This window comes from Natator depressus, chromosome 2 (genome assembly GCF_965152275.1).
Source record: "Natator depressus isolate rNatDep1 chromosome 2, rNatDep2.hap1, whole genome shotgun sequence".
NCBI lineage: Eukaryota > Metazoa > Chordata > Testudines > Cheloniidae > Natator > Natator depressus.
This window is the reverse complement of record NC_134235.1, coordinates 58,037,134-58,049,464: the sequence shown is the minus strand read 5'-3', so window position 1 is coordinate 58,049,464 and position 12,331 is coordinate 58,037,134. Positions and strand designations below refer to the sequence as shown.

Genomic DNA, 12,331 nt, shown 5'->3' with positions numbered 1-12,331 from the left:
CATACATTCCTTAACCGTGATTTATTTCAGATGGAATATTTGTGTTTCTGTGATTTCCCTCTTACACTTTTAAATTTTACATGCCATCACCCACCAAAGAGTTTCTGTCTGTTACTGGACATTTGTAGGAACTCTGAGAAGTCATGCTTTTTTGATTCAGTAGTGTGGGATTTGACCAAGATAATTATGTAGATTCCATGCTAGGATCTTCTTATGATTCTTATGGTATTGATGCTATAGCTCACCTATATATTGCTATAGGTGTTCATGATACTTCAGAGACAAACACAAAGATTATATTCCTGCAGGATTTAGCCCATACATAAACAAATATATTTTTTCATTATAGGTAATAATTGCAAATGTATCTACCATACTGGTTAGGATAGAACTCAAAACATGTGCGCTTTTCCTTAGCTTGCCTTTGTTTGACAATGGTGGTGAGATGATGAAACAAATCAGCACTTCAGTTCTTTGGGGGACATCAAAAACTAAACGCTGATGACACAGTTGCTGCTATTCTAATGAAGCAAGAAAAGCTAATGTGTCCCTGTCCCACTGGGAAAATGTCTTTGTTGTGAGCTTAATTGTAAGTTGATTAATTTAGGGATAAATACTTCTTGTGAGGTACACTTGCAAACTCCCTTAATAATACTGGAAGAATAATCCTCTTTGACCTCTGAATTTCATCCTTTAGTTTGCTGACTTGACCTTTTGGCTTGTGCAATGTGAAGGTGCCTGATTACATGGGATTTTTGTCATTGTGACATGAGCCTTTTTAAAGATGAGTTAGACTTTTAGAGGTCATGGAAGTAAGAGATAACTCCAGGTACATGTTAGAATTTGGCGCTGTGCAAGGCACCTCACACAGCTTTGCTAATCCTCCTCTTTGAGCTACAAATATGGTAAAACTAGTCTTGGCCCACTGCAGAAAAGAACGTGTGACCCTGCTGAATTAAGCCCAGCTCTGAGTGTGTTTTATGAACAAATGACTCAGAAGAAGTAAAATGAGATCAAATTAGAGAAGTGGGATAACATTTTCAAATGTAACTCATTTTCAGAAGTGACTTAGGAGCCTACTTCTCATTGAAAGTCAGTGGGACTTAGGTTCCTAACCCACTTTTGAAAATATGATTAAGCTCCTAAATTACTTAGTGGATTTTGCCTGTGGTTGTTATAAATGAGAAATGCACAGATACACATATATACACATACACATGTGTGTGTATGTGTGTATATATTTATATAGATTTAAAGGGATAGCTTCAGGGCATAAAACAAACACTAACTGGTGGGTATTAGGAAGAAATGTCCACCTAAAGGCAGGTTATTTTATAACTGTCCACTACAGCCTTCCTTTCACCATGCTCTAAAGGATTGTTACTTACTATATCAGAAACGGGGTATGGATTAGATGGATCACTGATCAATTCCTTTTTTCTTGTAATTTCTGTGATATTGTGTGAAATTCTGCAAATTCCCTCCTTTCTTTTTGCAGAACTCCAAGCTATAACTACGCACCAAACATGGACAAACATTGGATCATGCAGTACACTGGGCCTATGCTGCCTATCCACATGGAATTTACAAATGTCTTACAGCGCAAAAGGCTTCAGACATTGATGTCAGTTGATGACTCCATGGAAAGGGTGAGCAGCTGAAAATGTCAAGGATCAATTGTTTTATTACACAGTTTTGTAACTTGGATACCAAGTCTGATTCTTCTCTTATTTCTATTCACCTTATGCTGGTGAATTCCATTAACTTCAGTTGACTCACTTGTGATTTACCCCATGTAAATGAGAAGAAAATCATGTTTATATTCCTAAAGTGATAGGTAGGGTTGCCAATTTTCTAATCACACAAAACTGAAGACCCCTGCCCTGCCTGACCTCTGGGGTGGGGGTGAAGGCTCTAGGCTGGGGCTGGGATGAGGGCTTTGGAGTGCAGGAGGGGGCTCTGGGCTGGGGATGAGGGGTTTGGACTGTGGGAGGGGGTGTGGGCTCTGGGGTGAGGCTGGGGATCAGGGGTTTGGGGTGCAGGAGGGGGCTCCGGATTTGGCCAGGGGGTTGGAGTACAGGGGGGTGAGGGCTCTGGGGTGGGGCCAGGGATGAGGAGTTTGGGGTGTGGGAGAAGTTCCGGGCTGGGGCAGGGGGTTGGGGTCCGGGGTCCCATCGGCACTTACTGCAGCTCTGAGGAAGCGGCCACCAGGTCCCTGCGGCCTCTAGGTACATGGTCGTGGTTCCTGGCTAATGGGAGCTGCAGAGCCGGCGCTGGGGGCGGGGCAGCACATGAAGCCTCCTAGTCCCTGGCCGCTGCAGTGCCTAGGGGCCACAGGGACCTGGCGGCTGCTTCCAGAGGCAGCGCGGAACCAGGGCAGGTAGGGAGTCTGCCTTAGCCCCAAGATCCTGCTGCACTGCAGACCGGACTTTTAACGGCCCAGTTGGCAGTCCCAACGGAGCCGCCAGGGTCCCTTTTCTACGGGGCATTCCCGTCGAAAACCGGATGCCTGGCAACCCCAGTGATAGGGAACCCAAATCTACCTGTGAAAATACAAGTTACGACAAATTCTCTGACTGGTAATGCTACACAGCTGTTTTGTTGTCCACTTTTTTAACTGGCAGTAGAATAAGTGTCTTTTTAAAGGGGAAAAATTAACGTGTGTCCAGTAAGCTAAAGGATCGGTTTCACACTCTCAGCCAATAGAGCAAATATAAAAAGAAATAATCAAGTTCCTCATCTGTAGAGGGCTATGGCATGTATGTACACACACATGCACTCGTACGTTACCTCTGCTCCACCCTATTCCCTCCACAGTTCATCCTTCAACTAAGTTCTGGGCATCTGGGTTCACTGAAGTACAGACCAAAAATCAGGTGTCAGACTGTTAGTGTTTGTGAGCATATAGATAATGTACGGGACAGCTAACTACATATAATATGACACATGAGGTGTTAGGAATAGAATTGTTGACCTTTTGTTCCAAAACCCCTCTCCGTGACCAAAGGCCTTTCCACTGGTGCTAAAGGAGGGACTCCCTTAACATTTAGTAGCAATAAAATGTACAGCCTCTTTCCAAGCCCCTAACTGAAGGGGAGGAGACGCTTACAAACTAATAACACATTTGAGCAAGTCCAAGAATGCATCTGTTGTAGAGATAGTAACTTGCCAAGCAATGTATTACAATGATTATGTAGAGATTTGTGGGTAGTGGTGACACAAGTCAAATAGCACCATAAATTGCCAAAGTAAACTTTCTGAAATCCCCCCTGAAGCAAACTCTCATATGTCAAGATGTAGACCTAGTGGGTGAGTAGTAAAACAACATTTTATTCAGTTTTCTACACCATGGTAAGGACATGATGTGCCAAATTCATCCTTGGCATAACTGTTAGTTTCAATAGTTTCCCCAGTGTTACATTTGGCCCAACAGATTTAAATGAGAAAAACTATGATTATGTAAAAAATGTTTTGCAATATTTGATTTTGAGCTTTTCCTATGCTATATTTCAGTTATACCATATGCTTGTGGAGACGGGAGAACTGGAGAATACCTACATCATTTACACTGCTGACCATGGTTACCATATTGGGCAGTTTGGACTCGTCAAGGGAAAGTCAATGCCATATGACTTTGATATTCGAGTTCCTTTCTTTATTCGTGGGCCAAGTGTAGAGCCGGGATCAGTGTACGTTCTCCTATGTCTGCAGCACAGCTGCTGTACCTCATTTGAAATGTTTCTAAGCACATCTGATGGTCACTCTAAGTGTTCGGTTTCCTTTCATAAAGAATACTCTGTTAATGCAGGACACTGCCTTAGAAGAACAAAAGCATGTCTGTCTTTTTGTGTGTGATAAATTGGTTAAAATGTGTAATAGAAAATTGTATTATTTAGAGCCCTGGATAGTTAGGCTTTGTCCTTTATTTTTAAAAAGAAGTTAGGTTCAAATGAGGACATCTATTGCTCCTCTTCTGGCTTAGCAGAATGGATTTATTATGAGTAAGATGGGAGGAATAACGTACCTGTTTCAACTCCTTATTTAACTGTACCTTGCTCAGATGCCCTTTATGACAGTATCGAATGATATTGGTCTGTCATTCTCAAAGTCACAGCCCTCTAGGGGGAACTTCTGCACTTAGCACTTATATAGAGCTTTTCATCTTCAAAGAACTCATGCACATTTATTGCTATTCTAATTCTGAAAGAACGTGAAGGGTTACATATCTTACACATGATTCAATTCTGACCTTTTCTATTAATTTGCAGAGTGCCTCAGATAGTGCTGAATATTGACCTTGCTCCAACTGTTCTGGATATTGCAGGACTTGACGCGCCTCCAGATATGGATGGCAAGTCTGTCCTAAAACTTCTGGACCTCGAAAAGCCAGGAAACAGGTGGGTCATTGCCATTTCTCAAAGCCTATTCAGCAGCAAACACCTGAGTAAATCAACAGCTGAATGGAAAAGAAATTGTGGCAAAATAAGCAGTGTCAAGCCCAGTGACCACAGCTTTCACATTTCAAAACTGTTTTAAATAGCACATTTATAAAATTGTACATATACATGAGCCAAGAGATCATTTAAAAACAAATAAATTGTTAACACTAATGCTGCTATTCAAAAACAGTCACAGATGCCAGCAGTAAATAATATTATTTTGTTTTCAGGTTTCGAACAAACAAGAAGACCAAAATTTGGCGTGATACGTTTCTGGTGGAAAGAGGGTAATTATTAAAGCTGAGAAAGTTTTGGGAAACTTGCCTAGTGGCAAGCTTGCTTTTGCTTTTTAGTGGTCAGCTAGGCTGTAAAGTCTGCAAGTACACTGACAGGGTTTCTTTGTTCCCAGTGCAAGCTGTGCAACCGGCGGCTCTTCTTCTTAGGCTGTTTCATAAGAGATTTGAGTGGGTGCTTTCCACAGCAACTTTACTGGCCCATCCCTTCCATTTGCCTAGATTTGTTCTTTAACCTCAGACCCACGGCTGTTCACTTGGTCACCTGGCTGATTTTTCCTTCCCGTTCCATCACTCTTCTCCAAGTCCTGCTGTTGATGTGATGGTGCAACATTCTTCTATAAGTAAATTTTATAGTTTTCACCTCAGTTAGGAATCCTTCTCCATTTGATTTAAGTAAAGGAAAGGTCAATAAGTAAATGAGATTCATAAATATAGCTATTCAACATTTTCTCACACAATTTATCATTTGCATTGCCTTGCCCTTTATTACTATGAAAATTCTCTGAGTAAAAGTATTACAATAATTCCTTTTATGGCACTTATGACATGACAGTCAATAAACTTGTGGGTATGACTACACTAATAATTCCTACAGAGAGGCAATGACTGCTGGTGTAGGTTTCCAGTATGTCACTTGGGCCATTCCTTTACTGCAAAAGCTCCTGTTGCTATATCTGACAAGCACATGAATGTTTTTAACTTAGAACAGGGTTCTCAAACTTCATTGCACCGCGACGCCCTTCTGACAATAAAAATTACCACACGACCCCAGGAGGGGGGACCGAAGCCTGAGCCTGCCCAAGCCCTGCGCCCTGGGTAGGAGGACCAAAGCCCCTGTAACCTGAGACCCACCACCCAGGGCTGAAGTCTAACACAAGCCCTGGCAACCTGATTAAAACGGGGTCACGACCCACGGTTTGAAAACCACTGTCATAGAAGATGGCCACCAAATGCTAAATCTTGAATATCATTGCTTTTTTAATGAAATGTATCCCCTTCAATGTTTGAGTGCATTGCCTATAAAATTTTTAACTCTTTTTTCCTTTTGAAAGCAAATTTCTGCGCAAGAAGGAGGAACCCAACAAAAATGCCCAACAGTCTAACCATTTACCAAAATATGAGAGAGTAAAAGAATTATGCCAGCAAGCGAGATACCAGACAGCTTGTGAGCAACCAGGACAGGTGAGCAACAAATGATTCCAGAACTGTATACACCCTAATGGAATGTATTTCTTGGAATGATGTGGTGACATACCGCACAAGGTCTAGCAGAAATAGGTTAAAGAGACCACGTTTGCCTAATGTCTCTATAAGTAAGAAAGTACAGACGCTCCCCGGTTACTCAAGACCTGACTTACGCAAATTTGCACTTACAGAAAAAGTTCTGTAAGCTAGAAATAAGAGGGTTGGTTTTGGGGTTTTTTTGCATAGTGGTCGGGTATATGTTTCTGACTTACGCAAAAATTCGAGTTACGCAAGGCGGTACGGAATGGAACGATTGCGTAAGTCGGGGAGAGTCCGTATAAAAATTAAATTAAAAATAGGATGATTATATTTCCCAAATATTTCCCAGACCCATGTCAGTGGCCATTCTGGACGCCTGGGCTATCCTTCCCCTCAACCGTCTTGTTTACTATCTTTGGGAGCAGGCTGGTGGCATCAGCATAGAGGGTATCATTCTCTGGTTCTCAGTAGTGCGGTCAGTACCAACCATCCAGAAGTCACTCAGGCAGCTTCCCTGCAGCAAGACATAGATCAGCCACCTCAAAAGCCTGTGGCTTCCTCTCCCTCATCACCAGATGAAGCTACTGAGCTGCCAAGTGATTCTCCACTGCCAGAGGACCACTGAGCTCATCAAGATCTTTTGAGAAGGGTGGCCTCTGTGCTTGATATTCAGGCAGAGGAAATGCATGAAAGCTCTCATAAGTTGGTGAGAAAATGCCATCAGGTCTGTTCTTGGAAGGTCTCAGCCCAGGTCGCTGATGGATGCTTTTCCCCTATCCTGGAAGAAATCCCTCCTGTATACCTTCCCTACAATTTCTTTGCAACCCAAGTTCTTATTCAGAGTCAAAGAAGATCATGCTTGCCTCATCCTTATAGCACCAGCATGGCCTTATCAGCACTGGTACTCGACCCTACGAGCCTCCACTGTCTCTCCTGTTGGATCCAGACATCATTTCCCAGGACCACAGTTGCCTGCTCCATCCCAACCTCACAGCCCTCCATCTGAGAGCATGGCTGCTTCACGGTTAACACCATTTGAGAGATCCTGTTTAAAGGACATTCAGAAAGTGCTTCCGAATAGCTGAAAACCTTCCAGTAGGAGCACTTACCTGGCTAAGTGGAAGCGCTTCTCCATTGGGTCCCATCAGAAAGGTGTATCTCCAAAGTGGGCACTCCTGGATCTCATACTGGATTATCTTCTATACTTAAAACAAAGTTTGGCTATTAGCTCTATAAGAGTGCATTTGGCAGCTATTTCAGCCTTCCACATCTCAGTAGATAGTAGATCCCTTTTCTCCAACCCCCATTGTCACCAGACTCCTGAAGGTTTTGTCAGCATTGTATGCACATGTGCAAGATCCTATCCCTCCTTGGAGTCTGATCTTGGTCCTAGCAAAATTGATGGGACCACCCTTTGAACTCCTTGCAACTTGCTCTCTGCTACACTTCTTTATTAAGGTAGCAATTCTAGTAGTCGTTACCTTGCCAGAAGGATGGGAGAGTTAAAAGCCCTAGTATCAAACCCTCCCTGTACAGTTTTCCATAGGCATAAGGTTCATCTTCTCCCTCACCCAAAATTTCTTTAAAGTAGTCTCTAAGTTTCACGTTAACCAGGCAATCTACGTACCGATTTTCTTTCTGAAACCTCACGCTCATAGAGATGAGAAGAGAGTGCATTTGATTTTGTGAGAAGGGCTGTAGCTTTCTATCTGGAGTATATTAAGTCTTTTAGGTCTTCTTCTCAGTTGTTTATTGCAATTTTGGACAGACCTAAGGACAGATCAGTGTCTACTCAAAGGATTTTATCCTTTGTGCATTCATTTATACTACCAGTTGGCTAATATAACCCCACCAGCTAAGGTATTGGCACATTCTAGTAGAGCGAAGGCAACGACAGCAGCTGGCGCAAGTACCTTTCATAAACATTTGTAAAGTGGAAACTTGGTCATCTCTCAACTCTTTTGCTAGATGGAGCAGGTAGCTAGGTGTCAGATAGTACACTTGCACGGCAGCAGTTCACTAGTGTTTAAAAAAAATGGGAGCAGAGTTAAGGAATTAAAAAGAAAAACTGAGGCCCAAAATATTTAATTTATTCTGAATTAACGCAATGTATTTAGTGATGATATAAAGGAGGCATGTCTCTTGTGAGGTGTAGAATTCTGAATGTATTGAATGGAGTTTTACAAGAATATTCCCTATTAATAATAAACGTTGAAAATACATTTGTATGGTTCCCTCAGAAACCCAGTTATAGCATTCTAGCTAATTATAATAATAGTTTTAAAAGAAATATTAGCAAACTGTTTAGAAAGAGAATACAAAAGCGCTGCTGTGCTTAGTTTCCAGTTTCAGTCTGTAACCACCTGTGGTGCTTTATCCAAAGCAGGTGGAGTTCTGTCAAACAAACAGGATGGCACTCACCATAGTTCATACACTGAAAAATAATCCACTCATGCCCTTATTCTTGCCATTCATTGAAACACATTGTTACAGTACATCTCAGTTTAATCCAAGATTGGTCTGGAATATGTTTTGGCTGGCACACCATCAAGAGAGTCCTTTGCCACGGTTCTCACCTCACACATGCTCATAAAACACAGCCACTTTTGAAAGGGCATACATAGGGTTACCATACGTCCGAATTTCCCCGGACGTGTCTGGCTTTTTGGTTCTTAAATCAAACGTCCGGGAGAAATTTTTAAATATCTAAAAACGTCCGGGATTTTGCCATTATTATTTTTCCCCAAACAAGAGTTGATCATTCAAGAAAGAGCGTGAATGTTGATCATTCAAGAAAGTATATGTTGATCACTCGAGAGAGTGCCTGCTTTTTCCCCCTAGGTCCCAGCGCTTGCGCCACGAAACAGCTGTTTCACGTAGCTGGGAGGGAGGGGGGAGGAGGGGGAACATGGTGCGCTCAGGGGCAGAGTTGGGGCGGGGACTTTGGGGAAGGGGTTGGAATGGGGGAGGTGAAGGGGTGGAGTTGGGGCGGGAGTGGGGTGCTTGAGCAAATCCCCCCCCCCCGGTGGAGTGTCCTCTTTTTTGAATGTTCAAATATGGTAACCCCTAGTATACACAATATCACAGTCTCATTGAAGGGCAAGGTTTTCAAGGGTCGAACTATTGCCATTGCAAACAGCGATTAAAATTGGTGGGGGCAAGCCGAATATTTCTACAAAAACTGAGACATCAGTGGTCTCAGTTAGGCCTTCGGACACTAAAGTGTTGAGCTTTAAAATACCAAACTGTTTTCCTTGCAATTATTTCATGTGCTTGTTTCATCTTATGCCAAACTATGATTCTGTAATAACTTTTGTAATACACACGTGGAAAAGGTAAGATTAAGTGAGCTGATCAAGTGTCAGAGCTGCAACATTAGGATCCCTTGCTCTCAGTCCTATCCCTTATCCACTGGAGTAAGCCATCTAGCTGCCTTTCTTTTGATCAGCTATCTCATTGGTTGCAGGCACTAAGCTAGAAGGGAGCTTGCAATAGCAATGGTATTTAATGCTGCCTCCCACAGCTGTGATTGATTTGGGCTCCAATAAGCAAGGACTCTGTAGCCATGGGTTCATGGAGCCCAAAAGCCAGCCCTGAGCTGCTATATGAGGGTCTGTTTATAACCAAAGGTCTTTAGGAAAAAATCAATGACAAACTTTCAGTCCTAATGATTGGGTTACATTTCTAAGGATATCAGCACAAATAAATCAGATAGCCTATTATTTTTCTAACATTAGCCGTGACATTTCTACAGCCTTCAGGAACCCAGAGCCTAAACTAAAGTTAATAAGCCAAATCATTCCTGTGGTAACTCAGTTTACATCTGTATAGTAATATCAGGGACAAATTTGGTCCCAGGTTTTCACAGCAGAGTTAACTTGTCCATATTGCATAAATAGAACAAGACAAACCAGGATAAAACACTAAATGCGTTTCTTAATAATAATTCTGCTTACAGCAAAAAGTGGCTGGTTTTCCAAGTTAGGTATATGTAATTGAGAACATATACTAACACATAACCAAATGGTAAGTACACACAAATTGGATGTGGTCACTTACACACAGCCGGTTATATGCATGACTGACCACATGGGTGCATAAATTCCAAATTTTGCACATATTTAATATATCTGTCTAGTTGGATTTCAAACCCCTTCTCCTCTCCTTCACAGTTTGGGATGTTCAGATGCTGGTTTTTCTTCAGCTTATAAGTGAGCTAGAGGCCTGCTGTGAAATTTAGAGGCTGATTAAAGTTCAGACTCCAACCTTTGTCACACTCTCCCCACCTAACTTATTTGGTTGGTCAGATCCAGAGTTTTTGGTTCAGATCCAGGCCAATATATCAATACCATGGGCCAAGTTCTCTGGCCACACTGCTCCCTTTACACAGCTTGAACTGTGGAAACTGTCCATATTCCCTCTGCCAGCATGGGAGAGAATCCAATAATTACAGAGGTCGGGTAGCAGGCTCCTTACCTGCCCCTTGCCCACAAACCAAACAGGGGCTAGAAAGGTGGCATGAGAAGAATGTGCTGTGCTCCTGCTGTACCCAGCTGGTGGATGGTTCTTTGGGGTATTACCATGATAGAAACAGCCAGAGAATCAGGGAGCATTAGCGGGCTCCCTGAAGGCCCCCATATCTGCTGTTCCCGCCAGAAGCTAGACACTACAGAGAATCTGAGTCTGTATATTCTCTTTATGTCGTTTATGAGCTAAATTTGTCTCTGGCTTAACTGGGTATAACCCTATGACTATAGTGGAGTTGAACCCAGTTAAACGAGCATCAATTATGCAGGGGCGGCGGTTCATTATAGTGGCTTGAAGTTTTCTTTCAGTCAGTGGTGAATATTTGCTATGACTATTTTACTACAGTAATTGCATAAGAACACAAGAATGGCCGTACTGGGTCAGACCAATGCTCTGTCTAGCCCAGTATCCTGTCGTCAGTCAGAAGCCAGTGCCAGATGCTTTGGATAGAATAAACAGAACGGGAATTTATCGAATGATCCATCTCCTATCATCCAGTCACAGCTTCTGGCAGCCAGAAGTTTTGGGACACCTCAAGCATGGGGTTGCGTCCCTAAGCATCTGGGCTAATAGCCATTGGAGGACCTATCCCCCATGAATGTACTTATTCTTTTTTGAATCCAGTTATACTTTTGTCCTTCACAACATTCCCTGGCAACTAGTTGACTGTGCATTGTGTAAATAAGTACTTCTTTATGTTCCTTATGTTTGTTTTAAACCTGCTGCCTATTGATTTCATTTAAAAAACCCCTGTGAAGGGGTAAATAACAATTCCCTAGTCATTTTTTCCACATCATTCATATTATACTATCATATCCCGTCATTTTGTATGTATAATTGGGATTATTTTTTCCAGTGTGCATTTATTTGCATTTATCAATGTTGAATTTTATCTGCCATTTTGCTGACCAGTCACCCAGTTTTGTGAGATTCCTTTGTAACTCTTCACGGTCTACTTTGGACTTAACTATCTTGAGTAATTTAGTATTGTCTTCAAACTTTGCCACCTCATTGTTTACGTACTTTTCCAGATAATTTAGGAATATGTTGAACAGCACAGGTTCCAGCCCAGATACTTGGGGGACCCGGCTATTTACCTCTCTCCATTCTGAAAACTGATCATTTATTCCTACCCTTTGTTTCCTGTCTTTTAACCAGTTATTGATCCATGAGAGGACGTTCCCTCTTATGCCATGACTGCTTATTTTGCGTAAGAGCCTTTGGTGAGAGACCTTGTCAAAGACTTTCTAAAAGTCCAAGTACACTATATCAACTGTATGACCCCTGTCCTCATGCTTTTTGATACCCTCAGAGAATTCTAATAGATTGATGAGGCATGATTTCCCTTTACAAAAACCATGTTGACTCTTCCCTAACATGTTCATGTATGTCTCAGAGAATTCTGTTCCATACTATTTTCCTGCTACTGTAGTTAAGCTTATCACCTGTAATTGCCAACATCGCCTCTGGAACCTTTGTTTGAAAAATTGGCATTACATTAGCTGTCATCTGATACAGAGGTTGATTTAAGCCACAGTTAGTAGTTCTGCAATATCTTATTTGAATTCCTGCAGAACTCTTGGGTGAATATCTGCTTCTGGTGACTTATTATTATTTATCAATTTATTCCAAAACCTCCTCTACTGATACCTCTATTTGGGATGGTTCCTCAGATTTGTCACCTCAGATGTGGGAACCTCCATCACATCCTCTGCAATGAAGACCAGTGCAAAGAATTCACTTAGCATCATTGCAACAGCCTTGTCTTCTTTGCACCTTGATCATCCAGTGACACCACTGACTGTTGGTAGGCTTCCTGCTTCTGACATAACTAAAAAAAAATTG

At 42.1% G+C, this 12,331-nt stretch overlaps 1 protein-coding gene across 8 annotated transcripts in view; it reads left to right on the top strand.

The window, feature by feature from the left end:
• The window catches only part of SULF1 (sulfatase 1), a 178,097-nt gene that overhangs the window by 112,980 nt on the left and 52,786 nt on the right, over positions 1 to 12,331 (top strand). For all 8 annotated transcript variants that reach the window (XM_074944260.1, XM_074944257.1, XM_074944254.1 and 5 more), the window contains 5 exons: positions 1,499 to 1,649; positions 3,514 to 3,689; positions 4,269 to 4,397; positions 4,670 to 4,726; positions 5,788 to 5,917. In XM_074944260.1, the coding sequence (XP_074800361.1) occupies positions 1,499 to 1,649; positions 3,514 to 3,689; positions 4,269 to 4,397; positions 4,670 to 4,726; positions 5,788 to 5,917 (643 nt within the window). The remainder of the gene's footprint in view (positions 1 to 1,498; positions 1,650 to 3,513; positions 3,690 to 4,268; positions 4,398 to 4,669; positions 4,727 to 5,787; positions 5,918 to 12,331) is intronic.